This window comes from Limanda limanda, chromosome 5 (assembly GCF_963576545.1).
Source record: "Limanda limanda chromosome 5, fLimLim1.1, whole genome shotgun sequence".
NCBI lineage: Eukaryota > Metazoa > Chordata > Actinopteri > Pleuronectiformes > Pleuronectidae > Limanda > Limanda limanda.
Window position 1 is genome coordinate 24028493 of NC_083640.1, and position 20606 is coordinate 24049098.

Genomic DNA, 20606 nt, shown 5'->3' on the forward strand with positions numbered 1-20606 from the left:
CTATTTTTTATTTTGCTAGCTTTATCTCTCAGTCATTTATCTGTAAGGCAGCCTTTAGGTGGTGGTCAAGGCTGAAAACGCCACAGCTCCTATTTCATGCCGCTCCGCAGCACCTGATTGGCTGCGATGAGCATGACGCTGATGATGAAAGCGATGGCGAAGGCGCATATCAGGCTCTTGCGCACACAGGTTTGCTTCACATGCTGCGTCGGGCTGGAACCTGCACAGAGAAACGTAAAAAAAAATGTGATGGGAGGGAAAGGGTGAATGAAAATAATACCTGAAGGTCCATTGAATCTGGAGTTATTTAACGCTTGAACGACATCTGATAGTCATTTCCGAATGAAGAAGCTCATCACAGAACCTTACAATTACATGAACACAATTATACGGGATGAACACAGCCAAGAAATCTTTGTTTTCACACCTGTATGCTGCGTAACTGCATCTAGATTGAAATGTTGATTGGAGTTTTGGAACAACACACAAATGGACTGGCACCTGACTGGCATATTAAACGATGCTCATCAAACCAGCAGCCCCCTGAGGAAAGGTGCAGCGTACGAGCAGCAGCATCCGAGGAAAGAGCCAAGGCAGTCGGACCAGAGCAAAGTGTGTTATTGATTTTTCTAGCTGCTTAAAATTAATTCAGCTTTTTGATTTATCTCTCTTTCCTCCAGAGGTAATTGCTGTTCTCAGAGAAAAACACCTCACAAAAGAGTTCCTTATTGAAAACAACAGATTAGGTTTGTAAAGGCTCCAGCAGTCGTTGAATTTACACTTACGAAAAATGACCATTTGGACTACCTAAAAAGCAAAGAATCCTCAATTGCATCCGGTAAATTCCCCCTTTAAGGAATATTTCAGCTATTTTCTAATGAAGATGTATAATTTACTTTGTTATAGTGCGGACACTTTTACACTTCTGCTTCCGTTAGGGATTTCCTGCATTTCAATGACTCCATGTATCCTGTGCGGGCGGCGCTTTCACTATGGCGCAGTAATTTATAATATCATATATGGAGGCTTTCTGCTTCAGTAATTTCACAGAGATCAAAGCCATGCAGATCATTTCATTCATTGAAAAATATAAAAATGTTGTTCTGGTGCCCAGAGCCAAGATAAAACTTTATTTGAGTATTGCCAGTTACACATCCTTCCCTCTGTCTCCCTTGCTTCCTGTCTATCTTTGCTGTCAAAATCTAAGGGAATCATGGATTTTTGATTTGACAAATGATAAGCTGGGGTGAATGTCCAGTGTTTGTGTGCAATTTAGGGGAAATTACTCATTTACATTTCAAACGAAAATAGTACTTTTGGGAATATTGCTTGACCTCCAAATAGCATATGCACCTGGGCCACTTAAGGAAATGATACAGCACCTCTGGACCCTGCACAAAATGGATATGAGCCTAAAGTGGCCCATTTATAAAAAAGCAAACGTGGCCCAAAGATCCCCCCAACAAAGAGGGCCTTTAGTGGCAGATATGGCAAACAATTAGCCCATGTGGTAAATGGCGACTGTGGCCCAAATAGAACTGGCCTGGATCTGGAAAACAGGAGCAGACTACCCAGGTGCCATAACTACACGTGCTATGTGGGCCGGATTACGGTGTGAGCCAATTCTGGGCCAAACCAATTCTTTCAAACCACAACATAAACAGCACAGGTCTATTATTTAAGGGTTTTCCTTACTGTCTATATCCACCTGGCACTGCCCAGGGTTCTCTATGTGGTTCTCCTCGGTCATGATGATGTTCTCGATGTCTTTCATAGAGAGGTGGTCACAGAAGGTGTCGTACAGAAGCCTCTTCAGCTCCTCTACTGTCAGCTTCTGCATGTCTGTCTGGAGATACACACACACACACACATGTAATTGAACATTAATGCGGATACAAGGCTGGACACAAGCACACACGTGCACATGCATACAGCATGTAGGCACACAAACAAAACAAACACGGAGTGAACAATAACAGCAGTACAGAAAATATTTACTTTATTAGGGAATCAGGTTATGGAATTATAAGTAAATTATAAATACAAAGTTTGTATATGTGTTTCACCTGAATTAATTTGACCTCCAGAATTGAAGGTCCCCTCCCATGGAAGTTCCTATGTGGTGATTAAGCGGTGTGGTTTAACGATTGGAAAACCGAGTTCAAACTGCAGCATGTTGGTAAACCTCATTAAGATATTGCTAATTTGTTTTCTCATCCATATTTAAAAGTGCTAATAATGAACTACCTCTAATATAATAGCAAAACAGAAGGACGTCTGACAATTAGGGACAAAATGTGATGAAATTATTTACTCAAATGTAGGTTTAAAAAAATTATAGCTAAAATGTAACTTAAGGTTATAACTAAAACCTATATTTAACTATATTATGAAAAAATTCTAGTGCATTATACAGTGTTGGAACCAAACTATCAGTAGTACACCATACACACCACAAATCCTTTAAAAATGTATTTCCGTACCTGAGTATTATTATCAAAATGTAAGGAAAGTATCAAAATTAAAAGTATGCATTATGGCTACTGACTTTGTCGTACTATTATACTGAATGTTTTTGGATCATACTGCACATACCTTTTAGTAGTAGTGCCTAATATACATGGTATACAGTAACAAAAATAATTTTTTTTGGACTAAACGTCCCTGGTTGTATTCCAGCACTGGTATTATGTAAAATCTGAGTCAAATAAAATAAACGTGAATGACTAAGACCGAAAACTAAAAAACCTAATCCTGGATCGGTGCCTGCTTGTAAAGATCGTGTTACTCAGCGAGCTGCAGTTCAGCAGAGTGACCGGAGGCTGGGAGTGATCAATCCAGCAGCACATGCTTGATACTACAACTTAGTTATATAATGTTATGTGAAGCTATGCAGCTTCTTCAACAATCCCACGGGTTTCTTGGCTTTCCCAGCAGAAGGCTTGGGCTGACAATCTTCTTTTTCATCCTTTTCCTGCACTGACTGACTGCAGAGAGAATTCCCATAAATCCCCTCTCGCTTTAACAATCAATTTGGAGCCGGTTTTCTCACGGCTTCTCCAGCTCTGTTATCACGTAACTGCAACAAAGGTGGTTCTGACACGAGTGCCGTCCCCCTCATTTCCATCCCAGTGTCAGAGCGAGTTGTTGATTCTATCAAGTATGATCTAATAAGGTGTCTGCAAATAAATCCTGGCTGTTCTACATAAAGACTGATGGTGGAGCCACACACAAAGACGTAGAAGTCCGAGTCTCGATGAAGGATACATTTCCTGAGGGAATCCGAACCTCTCCCTTTAAAGACAGTGAATGTAATCATTAATTTTGGATTTCCTTTAAAGTCGTACAGTGGCAGAGGCTCTGTACTTCGGGGGGTTTGCTACAGCCTGCGTCTCCGCTGTCTGTCTTCTCTCTAATTGGCAGGAAATGAGTGACTGAATAATGAGCACCTTCCAAAAGACGGAGTCAAAGTCGGCGCCGTGGAACTTATCCGGCAACCCAGCTGCCGTCAGCTTCGGGCCCAGGAGAGTGACAAACTCCTCAAAGTCCACCTGGCCATCGCCTGTAGAAAGGAGGAACAGTTGGTGTTTGTCGTTCACTGCTTGTAGGACGTGCTACACTACACTACACAAATAGAGTCAAGTTTCTATACTATACTGGGATTTGAGATGATAACAATCTGTGGATGTGCCTCACCGTCCATGTCCAGTCTCTGGATGATGACCTCCAGCTCCACCTCGTTCGGCATGTAGCCGAGGGAGCGCATGGCCATCCCCAGCTCCTGCTTTGAGATGAATCCGTTTCCATCACGGTCGAACACTTTGAAGGCCTCGCGGATCTCTGCAGAGGAAACACACAAACACACACACACACACACACATGAGCTCAAGTCTTTCAGCAGAGAGGGAGATGAGAGCAGGAAATGGTCAACGCACCAAAGACACATTTGCTATGCTGCATCAATGCTTGAGTCATAGTTATATGTGGGTTGGCAGCTTAGAGAACAGAATCCACCAGTTCAATGAGACAAAAATGATTTATAATAAATAAAGAGAGCTGAGCTCAGGATTTAAAGCGATTCTCTCTGGCTTAACCTGAAACTTAAACTTCATGGGGATTAATACAACTTAAAGGCTTTGACTGGACTGAGGAGTTCGACCTTGAGTCAAACCTGTGGCATCGGAAAACTTGACTTTGTTTAATCACCTTTTATGTTGATTTCAACTAAAATGCTCACAGGACTCTACGTCTAACATCAGTCCATTAAGATAAGTCTCACATCTGAGCAAAATATGACCGCATTTTTACGGAAATGTAGATTCTAAAACGTCGTAAACAGTTTTCCGCCTCATACATGATACTAATGCATTACACAGTGGTGAAAGTCATACTGAGACTTATAATTATCAATACAACACAATAAAAATAATCAATTACAAGTTATAATCTGACAAAATCATTCAATACTTTGGCCAAAGGCCTGACATTCAATCAAGATGCAAAAAAGATTCACACACTCATAGATATCAGTTCCCTGAATGTGCCTTGATTTTCTCATCATGATACATTAATTATTTCCTGGTAAAAACAATATTAAAGTAAAAAAATAATTCCTGTGATCTGCTCCCTGATCACACTAAAATCAAGTGGATTTTTCCCTAACCAATACCACATCCTTCCATCAGGTTGCGTAGAAATCTGTTCAGAGGTTTTTACGTATTCCTTCTAACTAACATAAGAACAAACCAACCAACAAACATAAAAAGAGACAGGTGCAAAATATATCCTCCCTGGTTGAGTCAATAATTAGCTGCTTCAACCTGGAGAAATGTATTGTATTTATGAGCTGAAAACCACATGTGTAAAACCATATTCTGCAAAGAAGCTGCGGCTGTCAGTTTAACAGTGAAGTGAAAAATAGGGCAGAACTCACTGCCTTCTTATATTTTAAATTTTCTGAGGATGAATCAAACCTATGAAGTCTTATTCACACAGCTGCCAAACTCTGCACAGCTTTAATGCCAAAAATAACCTGCAGAGGAAATGTTCAGAGTGCACTCGACAGGAAAGTGTAGCTTTCCGGCTGTTTCCTAGATTCTATCAGCCCAGTATGTTCCAAGACAAAGGATTGACAGGGAAAGTTGAACCCAATATTCAAAAGAGGTGATGTAGTGAAAGTAAAATAATGAGTCAACTACAGAGAAAACTGACACTGCAGCACAAGAACATCTGCAACATGTGTGGATTGTAAAATATTTAGTGAACCTTAGAGTTCTGGATGTTTGTATCAAGGCTCAGAATCTCAAATCAAACTGAAAATGTAGTAATCATTGTGTTTGTGTGTGTGTGTGTGTGTGTGTGTGTTAGTCTCTGGTAGAAGTGGATTAGCTGCTGCTCTGTTGGTAATGTTGGTATTTGATAATTAGTGTGTGAGACAAAACACAAGGTCATCTCTACTACTTCGAAATTGTAAGTCCAGAATCTTCCGTTCACTTTCTGTTATGGAAACTTTCTTGTATTTTTTACTTTTCTGACATGCAGCATATTGTGTTGTTGTGTATAAATTTAAGACACTTTAATATTTGTGAAGTTTGACGTGTTTTTTTAGTTTTTGAATTATCCGATAGCCAAAAAAAGCCCTTCATCTTTCTTTTCAATGTTTTCTATTGGTACTGGTTCACTTATTTCAATTGGTTTAAACGGAATTCTCCAAGTCTATTAAATTCTGCCTGTGATTTGTTCTACAACTATAGTCAGTTACCACCTGTAGTTGAGCAGGTATGGAATTTTAATTGCTAGATGATCTGCATTTTACGTTTTCAGTCTATGCTCTGGTCACATTTCTTTTCCTAAACCCAGGCGGCATCACAAAAGGCATCAGGCATAAAAACCTAAACCAAATCAAGATGATGATCTATTGCAGTGGCGACAAGTTTAACAACAACAGAAGACAAACTACACAGCCACCTTTCCAAAATAGACAAAACACCACGTTCTACATGAACCCAAAGCTCATCAACAAGATGTCAGAGCCCTTAACCACACTTTTAGAAACACACTCTAACATTGACGCCGCGAAGGAAACTGTCAAGCAGGTAATTTCTCCGCGCTGCTGCATATTCTGTCCTCATTCTCAACTTGTTTACTCTTAGCCAGGGACCAGATCCCTTCATTTACATGCAGGGGCATCCACCAACCAGTCACCTACAAATCTGGGATTGTCACATCCTCGTGTCACACACCTCATTAGCACACAAACGAGCAGAGCAGGAGGAGAATCTTAAGATGAGGATGATGCTGAGTGTGAACTCTCTGTAAATTGTGTCTGGCTTTTAAAAAACCTGTTTGGATGGTTGAAGGAGAGGAAAATATAAGCGAAGCGAAAAGATACGATTACAGGAGTTTTCAATGAAGAATGAAATCAAAATAAAACGTGATCAGTGACGCAAAATAAAACTGAAAATGTAAAAAAAGTTAACATTTCACACAATGGTTTTAAAATGTCTGTAAAGTACTTAACTACTTGTAATATTGAACAAACTTTATCGATATCACCCCAAAGCTCAGAGTCTGGTAAATCGGAAATGCTGTTTCAGAACAAAAACAAACGTCCCAAGTCTCAGGCCAAAATCCACGGCGTGACAATATGTTACAAATATCTGAGTTGGAAAACAAAACGTAGAATATCGACGATGGCAGGAAACTGTGTGTGTGTGTGTGTGTGTGTGTGTATGTGTGTATGTGTGTCAGTCTGAGTTAAACATCCTACAGCAAGGCTTCAGGAAATTTGTTGTTGTAATCAAGTAAACTGAACAGAAACCGTTCCACAGGGACAGAGGTACTTGGCAATCATGTATTACAGCGGATTACATCCGGCCGTGCAATTCACTGAACCCAGCTGAGCGGCCGTCGCGGCAGCAGCAGCATCGGCAGCGGCAGCTACTTTTCACGTGGCTTTCCCCTGCAAAATGTCTGACTGCAGGTTTGGGTTTGAATCGCTGAGCCCACCCAGAGCCGTGTGCTCTTCTCCTTCCCTGATCTCATTGTTTAGAGAATTGCAATCCCTCCGTCTCCACCTGAGGTCCCCGGCTCCATCTGTTGACTTTAGGTAGAGGGGAGGGGGGAGGTGCTTTCCACTAGACACTTGAACATGTTGCCACGTCGCAGGAGGCAAACACGTTCCCAATAAGGTGCCAAAACAGTTTCGGCGAATTCTCCCGTCTCCCCCTGAAAGCTTTATTTGTTGTAACCAAGGTCAAGGTGAGCGAAACCTCCCGACTCCTGAGTGGTGCACCGTGTTCGATGTAGAAATAGAAATGTGAGCAATTTGGCGTGGGAGGATTTTGATACCCTATCATGAACCATTTATAGAATACAAAGGCCTCAGTCCTGAAATAAGATAATTGGCTTATCAACTCTAGTGAGATATGAAAGTGTAAAGCTGGGATCTATAAATGTATTATTGAAAGTGCTTGGCTCTGCTTGAAACCGGGACAGAGCTACTGGAATGAAAACATGTCTACAGTAAAACAGAGCGAGTAACAGAGGCTGACTAATCATCCCAAAATAATTAATTCCTCTTTCATAGATAGATCAACTCTCAAAGAGATAAACCTCTATCTTAATTACCCCCTGGAGAGACAACGATAATCTTCCATTTCCACTGTGTGAGCAAATGAACACGTATGACCACATAGAGGAAAAAGAGACGTAATTGTTTCGGAAGCTAAAATCACTTTCATGTGATTTAAATCAAATCATAGAAGTAAAAGAATGATCAGTGGGTTTACGACATAATATTTCACACTCTTGGTGAATTCCTCATGTTGTATATAACATAGAATGGTTTGACTCAGGGGCTGCAACTAAGAATTATTTCCATTCTACTCTAACAATAATATATTGCAGTCACAAGTTCCCGCAGCCCGAGGTGACATTATCAGTCTGAGCCGCACTTCATAACCTGAGCAGGAACAGTGAACAATAATAAACACAAATCCTGACCTTTCAGAGGCAAAACCCCCAAAACATGTTCGGCCTTTTTCATGATTGCTATGATTAATTGAGTATCACTGATTACTTGATTGTCACAATATTGATATTTTTTGGTGCGAAAACAATCGGCTTAGTGTAATTTCTTGTTTATATTCTACTGATTTATCTGAGCTGATCTTTACTACCTGACATTTTTTACCAAGGATAACCACAGCTTCAGGAGAAGTTCAGGACTAGGGATCTATTGTGAGGACTCTCCCCATGCAGACCATGACTTCCAGAGCAACAGGTGAGGGACAGGGACTTTCATTCCCTCTCTTACCCTGATGTCTGCTGTTTGTAACTTTAGTGAGTGGGTTCGATCTCCTGTGAGAAGAACTGACTGAGAGTCACAGCTTCAACTGTCAGAATCAGCTCCAACGAGTTGAAGACTAAAGCTGAAGATCAGTTGAAAACCAGAGTTTATCTCCAATATTCAGCAGGGACCTTAAATTATGAAAAATTCTACACAGAGTTTGGTGGATTTGTAACAGCAGCAGCTCTTCTGGTTCAGGAAGCCGGGGATCGTGGGTAATATCTACCGTTCAGATGTGTTTAAGTTTGCTTAGTGGGACTCTGGAGTCAAAACATTAATAGAATTAGGTTTTTTCCTTTACATGAAAAACACGTGATCGCTCAGACATGGAGCCAAACAGGTTTAATCACCACACGTGGCTGCAGGGGGCGCTGTTGCTCAGTAAAAGTGACATGGTGTTTCTTTAAGGTAGACCACTGTCACCTTGCCCTGTTAGAGTCTAATGACGCTCTGGTCTTGGTAGAAAAACTAATCTTTGAACATTTTACTGGCACATCCAGAGTCAACATAATTGTAACTCACCCATTAATCTAAATCTATTAAATTTCTTAACTAAGTTGAGAGAAAACGTAAAAAAATAATCCAGTCGCAATTATTTTCCTTCACAGCATCTTAACTGTTGCATGTTAGTCGTATTTAAACATGATTTCTGAAAGACTGTGTTTTCAAATAGATAAATGACCTTTTAGTTAATATCATTTTACTTTTACACCTTATTAATATACACATGATTTATCTAAATATTGAGGAGCTGCATTTGTTAACATCGTACACTTGTTCTCTGGGACCTCAGCTCCTCAGAGGAGGTGTGAATATCTTTGCTGAAAGTGCTATAACACTGGAATGTGCTATTTGCTTTGAAGTCAGCGAGGTGCTTGTTGGCCTTCAAAGACGCGGCACCACGCGCTCCCTTGTGTTTCGCTCCGACAGAGGATGAAAAGCCCAAGTTGGGATCGCGAGCTGCAAGAGGCAAACATCTAACGCCGACCTCCCACAAGAGAGAAAGGTGCGGCGTGCTCTCGCTGCACCGCTCTCCAGCGAGCACTGATATCAATGAGCCGCACTGGTTTAACGTCTGTGGAGACAAAGGCAGGAATCACTTGGAAACGGAGCTGATTCATGCGGAGGAATAAACATCAGTGAGGAGGAGCCTGACATCCACCTTCTCTTTGCTATGAGTCTGCAGAAGACACAGCCCCAAAGTGATCACAGCTCTAATCTTTGTCTTATACGAGCAGCAAAAGAAACAGATCACATGGGGAATATTTCCGTGGATATTTGAGGCTTGCTTGGAGCAAAGCCTTCCCCTTTTCCGTTCTAAATTTAGCATCAGGAAAAGGTTTTTGCTAATTACACACTTGGAGCAGAACTCTGTGGCTGTTTTTGCGATGGGTGAATGTCCGTGAATATAATCCAGACCTGGTTCTGGCAGCCAGAGATCCTCCTCGCCTCGGTGAGACCTGCATCTGCTCGGGGGTGCGTTGGATCTGTAATTGCAGCACTCCCACTCTTTATGTAAGACCTTATCAGTGTGAGGAACAACACAGCTTCGCTCTGTGTCTGTGTATGTGTGTTGCGTGTGAATGTGTGTGAACCTTGGGCGACTATTTTTAAACACCCCTAGCAACATTTATCCATCTTTAGCTGGATTGGGCCAATTTGGGACCACAGAAGATTTAAATGTAACCATAACGGGTTTCTAACAAGGCTCTGGGGTATTAATCTGGGTATATGGCAGAGTCTATGTAGTCTGGGTTTGGATTGGAACTCCCTCCCGGCTCTTTGAATCTCAGGCGCTTGAACCTCTGATGCAGGTGAGGTCCTTTATCCTCCTCACCAGCGTCATCACCTCCATTTGACCTTGAATGATTAAAGTCAGTGTAATTTCAGCCCTCTTCTCACCTTCTTTTGTTTTTCTATTCCTGTAGAAAAGGGGGATTTATCGATCCGGCCTCAATATCTTTTCACTCCCTCTCGCTTTTCCAAAGCCTCGAGTTTTCATACCGAGCTGAGCTGGAGCCGATATCCACAAAGAGACAAAGCCGTGAGAAAAACCTCAAACAAAGGTCAGCGGAAAACGATCAGAGGCGGCCGCCCTGAGTTACAGCCCCCACGCACACTACGTCATCGCTTCGCCACACACTTATATACGGATGCAATTTTTCTGTGGCAGGATTTTGTTATTGTCTAATTTAGACTTTGAGGTATTGCTCATCAAAGGGAGGAGAAATTACCCGGGAGAGAAAGTACTTCACCTTCCAGAACTCATCTCAGTTCATTTCACAGGTAATAAAGTCTGCTGCATCCACTCCTTCGTGGCAATCGATCATAATGGAAATAAATGACTTAACTTCATCCGACCTGACAGCCATAATCACAGCACTTCATGATATTCCCCCGCTAATCTGCACCACATGTTTTCCAACAAAACCCAATTTGGCCGGCTGGGCTGTCAGGGACCGGATTACAGCAGCTGATTAACGGGAGATGAAAGCAGCACTCTGTCTAATATGAGACTGTGACTGGTCACTGGGTTAAAGATTGTTTTCAAATATCAGCTTCTTTGCAGTTTCATGTAATAAAGTGATGAGAAGTAAAGAAAAAAACAATTTGCTTCATTTTTAAGCTTGTGTTGAAGGATTCAATTGTCCTTCTGGGAATTTGGCTCTTGAATTCTGGCAGAGAGACGAAGATTAATATCACACATCATTAATATGTGCGGAGTAATTACCTGGAGAGCCCGACTGTGAAAAGCTGAAATGTTAAAGTGTCAAATCGCCCTGAAATGACTCGTAACCAATAAGCCTTTTTTGTATTTATTAAACATAGACTGTACATAAAGATTATGACATGACAGCTCCCCAAAAAGTTGAGCCTGGATTGGTTGTTTTCCTCTTTCCAGTATTGATGCTTTAAGGGAACAACCTGCCGACTAAATCCTTTCCCGAGGCAGTTTCACTCCACTGATGCAACCTGTGGCTTTTGCCAGCTGTGGTGCCGGGTCACCACCCCCCACCCTCTGAGAAATGGCTCGTTTCACGCTCACATCTTTATCACCATCTATGTCAAGTGAGAGCCTTTTTTCATATGCCGCCCGTCTCATCCAGGCCGGGTAATACAAGCCACGGAGCCATTTGCAGATCCATTCCTGCCCGTGTCTGTGTCTGTCGGGCAGATTGCTCGAGATGACTCTCCATCACTTACGTGACGGGAAGCGACGGCGAGACGCACAGAGACGGATTCATCATCCTCGGCCCTGATTGCCTACAGTGGGGAGGGAAAGTCTGGGACCGCTTTCCCATTAAGGAGAGGGATGCGAGCAGGATGCTTTTCATGGGTTCCCCCCAGGTCCCCATGGATGAAGTTGGAGGAGTCTTGTATTTACTTCCTCACCCAGGGTTGTATTGTGTTATTTTACGACAGATCCACCCCCTTCCCTCTCGCCTCGCACTGTGCCTCACCTTCCTGGGATGGAGTGTGTTATCAGGTAGATGCTCACGAATCAAATATCACCGACGTCTTAATTCTGACAACGGACTCTAAACATGACACAGGCGTTTCACTTTGGAGCGATTTAACAATTAGAGCAGTCGGCGCTGTTGATGCCGCCACGTCTTTCTTCTTTGTTAATCACCAACCAAATCCGTCTGGGTTCTAAACGGATGTTTCCCACACTTGGAAATTATGTCAAAAGGATTTAACAGAAGACAGAAAGTGGAGATTTGTGATGTGTTGGCATGCAGTGGATAAAAAAAAACAGCTTCTAGCTCGATTGTCTTTTTCAGAGAGAGAATACTTGGTTGTTTTATTTCTGTCAACACGCTCGAGGGCTCTTATCTCTGAAAGGCGAAACTAACAGTTTGTTCGGGGGATTTATCTGGGGGTGAATCAAGGTGTTTCTTTCAATAGGAAACCATAATTAGTCTAATTTCCTGGGAGAGAACCTTCCTCTCAATAGCTGAAGTGAGCAGGACAGATAAATATGTGTTTAGGTAAATGCATGGAGATCATGTGCACGTGTCATCCTCCTGAAAATGAGCCAGCACATCACGATTGGTCATTTTTTGTTATGTGTTGTTGTCCAAATCTTTCCTGAGAAGCTTACGTTTTTAAAAAATGGTCTCAGTTGACCCCTTGGAAGTACACCCCCGCTACGCCCACGCATTCTGCACCAGCGATACGTTGTGTGCATAATTTTCTGTCTTGCCAAGCAGATGCCGATGTCTTTAAATATCTTCATTTGTATTCATGTAAGTCTTTCCAAAGGAGTGGAAGTCAACCCTCCACCTCGGGGCAAAGAAATGAGTCAATGTTTCTCTGCCGCAGCTTCAGTGGGAGTCGTGCAGAAACATCAAGATCGGCTCACAGGCGATTTGTGCCGTCAGGAACACAGGGAAGTCAGTGTTTTTATTTAATGCGCTGCTGTCAGTCAAACACAAATCTGCAAAGTCCCCAAAAACTGCTGAGGGAACAACTGACGACAAAATGTAGAAAAAATAAGTCCCAGTAGCGTGTTCAACTTTTGCTACTGAAAGCAAACTGCAGCGAGCAAGTCTGAGCTCCTAATGAAAAGAGTGCGTTTTTGTGACTTAGGGAGAAAGAAAACAACCCAATTAGTGTCGGGGGTCCACAAGCATATGGCAGCAACTTTCACAGTTTCAGACTCTGCAGTGAATATTTTACCAATATGAACTCACTTTACAGAAAAGACCTCACATCCAACTCAAACTCGTCTCTGCGACAAATCAAACTAACTTCTTATCGAGACAGACAACCTTCATTTAGTGAAATTAATGTGTTAATGGAGACTTGAAGGCTGTGATTAATGATCTACGCAAAGATACTGAGATTTCCCGGTGATGAACTGGTTTCAGAATCTGCAGTGTTGTAAAAAAAAAATTGATTTATGGATCGTGAATCTGAATCTCCCCCTGGTGGCTGGCTGCAGTTAAGGTCATAAACTCTGTCTCCTCCATGTTAGAAGATGGAACATGGACAAAATCAAAAAGTCAAGGTACACATCTAAAATACGGTTTCTGTCATTTTATGTAGATCTTATTCACATCCTTATTTTAAGTACTAACTTTGGATAAATTTGGTTTTGACTTGTTATTTGATGCTACGATGAATATAATGATTGACAGTTGAGACTTGGTCGAGACTTGGTGTGTATCCAAGGGACATCGATGTCAGATCACTACTTCACAGACACTGGCGTCACCAGGGCAAGATGGCAGTTCCAGTATCCAGGTTTATTTTGGCTTTGTTTTTGTGCCAGAAAGTGGAGACGCTTCATCCGTCTTTATTTACAATCCAATCACCAACGTGGAAACCGTAAGGACGAGGACTGATCAGCTTGTGTTTCTACTGTCCCTCTGTATCAAAGAAAGAAGCTTCTTGGCCTCAGTGACTTTGTTCCCTTGATTCCAATTCCGCTTCCTGTTTTGTTTCATCTCCGCTTCCTGTCTCTTGAGGGAGGGGGGGTGACAGTCCAATCTGTGTTTGATCCTGAGATAAGGGAAGCCCCTTGTCACTCTGCCACAGAACAGATGCAGAGGGAACTTAGTCGTCTGCAGTGATTCTGATCAGTGCAGACAGTCGAGCTACGAGTGTAAAATCCTCCTCTGGAGATTCTGTATTTGCTGCGGCACCTGAGACAGTTTGACTCTGGATTCACTTTCATTTGTGTGACAGCGATGAAGATGAGGCTTCCTGCACCGAATCACATGGAGGAAGTCGAGCTTCATGCTTATGGATATTTATTGTATAATTGTAATTTTAGTGACGCCTGTGAATGTTTTTTAGTTATAAAACTGTCCTGGCTGCCTTTCTCTCCCTTAAGATGTCTGCAAGTAAAAACAGCTTTAATTTGAGTTGTCAATTTACTTGCAAAAAGATGAAGTAGCATATTGACTGAGATTTCAACAGAGTATTTACCACTTTTTTTACGAGTTAATTGAGTCCTCTGCAGCTTTTGTAATTTTCAAGTTTTTACACATACAATTCAGCCGTTTGAAAACAGTCTCTTTTTGTAGCAGCTTGCTCGTGTTTTTCAAATGAATTAATTTACCTTTATGTCAGTGTTTTCTGATTAGTTATGAATAAATTCTGTTTTCACACTTCCAAATGAATAAATGTGTTTATGAGGTTTTTTGGGACAATTCTCAGGAGGAATAACTAATTCTACAATTGAATTAATCCCCTGAAGCTTTTATTTACCTACAAATTGACTAAAGGAAGCAATGAAAATGTGAATGATGATATTCGTAAACATTTTGATCTTTTATTGTCTCCATGATGAAGGTTTTACAGAAGAACTGCTGGATGGATTATCAAGAAACTCGGTGGGAGGATGTTTTATGAACCAGGGAAGAAGCTCTTAATTTTTATTATACAAATTTAAGGGGGTTGGTATCTGGATCCAAGTAAAGATCTGGATTTAAATGTGGGTTTCATTTGTGTGTGGGTTTCATTTTGTGTGTTCTCTTCAGCTGCTGAAGTTGTGCACCGGTCACTAACTTGTCAGAAAGATGCAGACACTCGGCTCCAGTCCTGTGTTTTTGCTTTTGCCGACAGAAAACTGCTGGCGTCTGTTTACATGAGCCTCACTCGGGGACCTGTTACAAATACTTTAAGCTCAGCCCTGGGACTATTTTGAAGCTGCTTACAAATAGGAGTGTTGTTGGGCAGTGTGGAAATGGGCTTCCCACTTAATTCCACCTGGAGAGATATTGACACTGTGTGTGTGTTTGTGTGTGTGTGTGTGTTCTTGTGTGAACGTGTGTGTTTTAGTGGTGGCGGAGGTCTAAACTATATTCAGCTCCTGTAATATGACCAACTGTTCTTCCCTCCCTCTTGTGTGGGAGGGGAAATGGAGAATATGGACTCCTATTCAATTTATGCTCACATCATCGTACATTAAGGTACTTGCTGCCACCCCCCACCTACTACCACACATACACACACATGCACACACACGTGCACACAAAGGCTTATCCAGCATCAGAAAAATAGGATTTTCTTCCAATTATAGCTTTGACAGGCTTGTGGTTCACAAAGTATGGTGCCATTGGTCCATTCCCTGAGGTGTCCACGCCAGTAATTGAAAAGCCCGTCCGTGGCTATGTGTGCCAATGGGGCTCCAGCTTCCTGTCCTCATACAAGGCCCCCCCGCACACACACACGTATACACTAATGTGCAATTTGGTTTCGTGACAAAGGCCTGTCTCCTTGACAGCAGAGCTGATGCATGTGACACTCCAGACTTCCACTTCTCATCCGTCTCTCAAGGGAAGATGATGACAAGAGGTGGAGTCCGTCGCTCCAGCTGCAGCGCGTCTCTCATCAACGTTTATGAAACGTCACAGCTTTTCAAATCTGACTGACAGAACCTCCAGATTGTGTGAATGCATATTATAATTTCAAGCTTATCGACCTTTGCAGCATCTGCAGGACTTAGAGTAACATGAATCCCTCTGTTTGCTGTAAATTGACCTCCTCAACCTTTGTGGTCGTTCAGCACCAATTCTTGCATATTTCAAAACCATCAGAAAATCTAGCAATCTTTGTTTCATCTTTTTTATTCTTCAGCCCTTATTTTGAAGCGTAAATTTGACGTGGTTTAGTACAATGAACCTGGTGCTTTACAGGTTCAGTGTGTAGGATTTAGTGACATCTAGTGATGAAGGTGCTTATTGTAGTACCCCTCAAGTAAGTTTGTTTTATCCATACTTGTCTACCGTAGAAACATGGTGATGCAACATGGCGGCCTCCATAGAGGAAGAACCGTGCCGTTATGAAAACACAACAATGTACACATTAAAGTCATAATACACAAATAAAAACATCAGTATGATAATATTTGTTATATTACATGTTTGTCAATGAATCCCTTTAATCTGAATCTTACACATTTGACGTTTAAAGGATCGAGAAAGAAAATTAAATGAGAAATCCAAGATAAAAGTCCAATAAAGTGGAAAATATGCCAAATGCAACATGTTGCTTGGAAGGAAAACGTCGCAGCTGTTCACTTGTATACACAGAGGACAGCAGGTTTGTTTCCAGATGCAACACAAGAGGCTTGAACGCCTGAATCTTGCCTTTAAGATATTTATTCAGTCACTTTCGATGCTTTTTAACAGACCAATCAGCCCTGTCGTGTATTTGTTAGTCCAGTCTCGTGCTTTCAGGCAGGAAAAGGTTGTGAGTCTCTTGTTTGACAAGGACGACGACAGCAGCGCTCGACCTCCTCTGTGACTCTGCCTTTCGAAGCTGCCTCATTCGCAACCCGTGAGTCCTCCCTCACACGGGATCACTGCTCTGCTGCGGCTGAGAACGCTCCTGTCGCCGCCGTTAGCCGTGAATGACTGTGCTCTCCTGCTCTCCTGCTCTCCTGCTCTCCTGCTCTCCTTCTCCCCTGCTCTCCTGCTCTCCTCCTCTACCTGCTCTCCTGCTCTCCTGCTCTCCTGCTCTCCTGCTCTCCTGCTCTCCTGCTCTCCTTCTCCCCTGCTCTCCTGCTCTCCTCCTCTACCTGCTCTCCTGCTCTCCTGCTCTCCTGCTCTCCTGCTCTCCTGCTCTCCTGTTCTCCTGCTCTCCTGCTCTCCTCCTCTCCTGCTCTCCTGGTCGCCTTCTCTCCTGCTCTCCTGCTCTCCTGCTCTCCTTCTCTCCTGCTCCCCATCTCTCCGCAGAACACAACTTATCGTTTCTCCGGTCAAACTGAGATTTATACGTTGAGCTGTAAAGCCCAGACGGCTCCCCTTGAGAGCGGCCGCAGCAGGAGAGTGCAAGTTGACTTGAGTAGTTAAAGTCAAAATTGAGTGTTGTCTGTTTATTGCACCCAAAGTGGACTGTGGATTTAAGTGGGAGGCTGAAGACTGAAACACAGATTCCTCATGTCTCAACAACCTAACGGCTTCCTCCGGCTTCTTTTTACACTGCAAATCATGTTTGACAGGAAAGAGAAGCGACTGATGCAAGGCCATGACAGAGGTATGGCATCATGCAAAGATCACTTTTGGCATTGTTGACACTTCTCTTTTATCGCAGGCTCAGTTCGTTGAGAGAAGAAAAAAGGGCAGACGAGTATAAAAAGCAGGAGGCACATTGACACTCGTTTGGCTTCTATTCTCGTCATTTCCTGATGTTTTTTTTGAGCTGTGTGTGTGTTTTCTTTTCTTTGAACATCTTTTCAAAGGCAAAACCAATTCATGTTCAGCACAAACCCCTCTGCATATGACACAAAGAAGCGCATGTGGCTGTGTAATCTCAACTCGACTCCGGGCTCAGTTCATTCATTCCAGGTTTCTCCCTGTGATTTCTACACCAGCACCCACTGACAGATCCCTCACAAGACCCAGCTTGTCTGTAATTTACACCTGTTGGTCAGAGCCTCATCGGGAAATGCAACACTTTAAAAGACACGTGTGCATTCGCGATAATCTCTCTGACTCGGAATCATGCAGATCTATCAGAACGCTGCAGATTAATAAGGACGGGAGATAAATAAAAAACAAATAATTCAGCGTCACCACACTGACAACATGACAACAATGCACGAAGCTAATGTCATCACGCACGCCTCGGGACTTGGAGCAATGTCCCAGGGGCTGCTGGGTGATAATGTGCATATGTCACAGGTTCACATTACAAAAGGGCTGCAGGCGTGAATATTCTCAGGAAACAGGAAAAGGAAACAAACTGCTCAGAACAGTTGTCCTGTGTCATGGTTGTTGAGGAGGGGGTGATAGGCTACTTCATTTGGTATCAGCTGTTACTGCAGAGCTGTGGAGGTTCAATGTGTATGATGCGGAGAGAAGAAAACGTTTAACATGCATATTTTTTGAATAATTTAGCAGCTGTAGTTTTCACAGCTTCCCTGGAAAATATGTAGAAATAATATGGAATATCAAACTCGAAGAAATCAGAATTCCATGATTCCACCAACCAGGAGCTTCTACTTCTTCTCAGGCACAATGTCTCATCATCTCAAGGAGCAACACTTTACGGCAGAGAAGCTGCAGAGATGTTTTTTCTTTTTTTAACGCAACCGGCTCCAGAACTGAGAAGAGAACTGTGACCCTCTGACTCAGCTGCAAATCTATATCTCCAATCGATGGAACCCAATTAAACAAGTTATCTGATCTTTGAGTAACACAGGTAACAAAGTGGTTGATTATGTTTAGCAGATTCTGTCTCATGTGGTAAGATGAGGAGAAAATAAGGGGATTGGAAATCAATGAGGAACCACAAGCCAATTAAAACCTCTCTGTGCGCTGTCCATGGTGCTGAATGAGCTCCACCACAGCCACAAACACAGAATGAGACAAAACCACCGGATCCTGTGTTGATCTGTGACTGTGAACACACTCAGGTGAACACGAGCAGGTAGGGTTAGGGTTAGGCATCCTCCTCATCATCCTCATCTTCATCATCATTATCATCATCTCACCTTCAACTTCGTCTTCGGGCAGGTTCACCGGCTGGCTGTACAGCATGTCCGGGATGGTGCAGATCCCCCGGTACATCAGCGTGGAGGTGACTGGATGCATCGGCATGACTGCGACCTTTGGCTGCCACCTGCGCCCTCGACATGCAGATGTGTCCACAGAGAGGATCCCAACTTCCCCCCCACGACCACCGAGGGACCCCGCAGCGCGACAGTGGACGATGGGGGCGAGCGGTGGGTTCCGCAGAGTGTTCCGCCGAGCAGGAGCAGGAGAAACCTCGCTTTGGGTTCAATGAATGAGGAAAATACAGGCGGCGTCTTACCTCATTGCAGTTTCATTCTTTGCGTGGAAGAGAAACGGAAAACACTCAAGTCGCTGGAGAGAGAAACTACTTGAGAGCGAGACAATGCGCATCTGAGGCACAGCGAAGGAGCGCGGGTTATAGTTGAGTCTCAGCTGAGAACCGGTCGATCGATGGGAGGGGGGGGGGGGGGGTAAATTAGCAGGTGATCAATCAATCCACCGGGAGTTTGTGCGTCTGGTCCGCTCGTGCGTCCACCTGTTGGACACGCGCGCTCTCCGCCCGACGCGCTCCGTCCTCACGGTCCTCACACCTTCATGTAATCCACAGGGAACCACGGTGGAGGGAATGAACCGAACAATGTAAACGTGTGTCTCTCTCTCTCTCTCTCTCTCTCTCTCTCTCTCTCTCTCTCTCTCTCTCTCTCTCTCTCTCTCTCTCTCTCTCTCTCCGGTGCGCGCACAGGTGGCAGGTGGGCGCGCGTCCGGACCCTCGGAGGCTGTGGTGATGGATTCCCTGTCCGTCCCAGTGTGTGAAGGAAGCTGCACCGCGCCCGCATCAGATATGTAGTCAGTCTCCTCTCGCCCCCCCCCACTGTCTCTCTCTCTCTCTCTCTCTCTCTCTCTCTCTCTCTCTCTCTCTCTCTCTCTCTCTCATACACACACACACACACACACACACACACACACACACACACACACACACACACACACACACACACACACACACACACACACCCTCCCTTCTGTGTGTGTCCCTCTCACCATGAGCATTCTTGTAAGTGTGATTGATGATCACGTGTATTGTATCTGAACGGTTGTTTTCCTGTCTCCCCTCTGAAGTTATAAGACAATATTACAGCCATTTGCCTGAATGAGGATCCATAAGGTTGATGATCGGACACTTATTACGCGTCTCGCTGTAAAACTGCATTAACACTGATGGGACTGTGTAGACTTAGGCTCCAGGACACGATAGCAGGAAGTATTTTATAGTTTGTTAAAGAGGCAAAACAATGAAGAGAAGAAAATGAGTTGAAATCTCTCCGGAGTTTTCTCTCTCTCTCTCTCTCTCTTTCATTGTTTCCAGTTTAGCTGCAGGTTTGGTGCAGAGCAAACCCAGTGACATTAACTGTTGTTACCATTTGGCTTTGCAGTTCCCCCTTTTCTAATCAGTTCCCTGATTGGATCCCTCTCTTTGGCAGGAGCCTGCACATCAGGTGTTTCTCTCCTCCTTTCTTTCCTTTTAAATCGATATACACATTCGACTTCTCAGGGCCCTGGGGTGAGACTTTGGTTTCAGAAGCTCAGAGTTTCTTCCATGACTTTTGAAATGCTCCTGCAGTTATTGGACCACAGACTGCAGTAATGACCTTGCCATGCCATATCTTGGTGTATATGACTGGTTTGGGGAGATGTTATATATTAATGCAAAGTGGTTATGGAAATGTTTAAAAGTCAATTTTGTGGCTCCACAGTCACCCTTGGATTGTATACGATTGTTTCAA

General features: G+C 43.2%; 1 protein-coding gene across 1 annotated transcript; it reads right to left on the bottom strand.

The window, feature by feature from the left end:
- Window positions 1-89: 89 nt before the first annotated feature.
- On the bottom strand, window positions 90-18906 carry LOC133002390 (calcium-binding protein 7). Its single transcript, XM_061072193.1, has 5 exons — window positions 18801-18906; window positions 3697-3840; window positions 3450-3562; window positions 1696-1846; window positions 90-220 (listed from the first exon to the last, which is right to left on the bottom strand). Exons 1-5 carry the CDS (start codon window positions 18904-18906, stop codon window positions 90-92), a joined length of 645 nt encoding a protein of 214 aa, XP_060928176.1.
- Window positions 18907-20606: the final 1700 nt, after the last annotated feature.

Coding starts and splice junctions, on each gene's coding strand:
- LOC133002390 (XM_061072193.1), bottom strand. CDS start 18,906: ATGCCGATGCATCCAGTCACCTCCACGCTGATGTACCGGGGGATCTGC. Junction 3,841..18,800: donor GCCCGAAGACGAAGTTGAAG/GTGAGATGATGA, acceptor TTTCCTCTGCAG/AGATCCGCGAGGCCTTCAAA. Junction 1,847..3,449: donor TTGACTCCGTCTTTTGGAAG/GTGCTCATTATT, acceptor GTGTATCTCCAG/ACAGACATGCAGAAGCTGAC.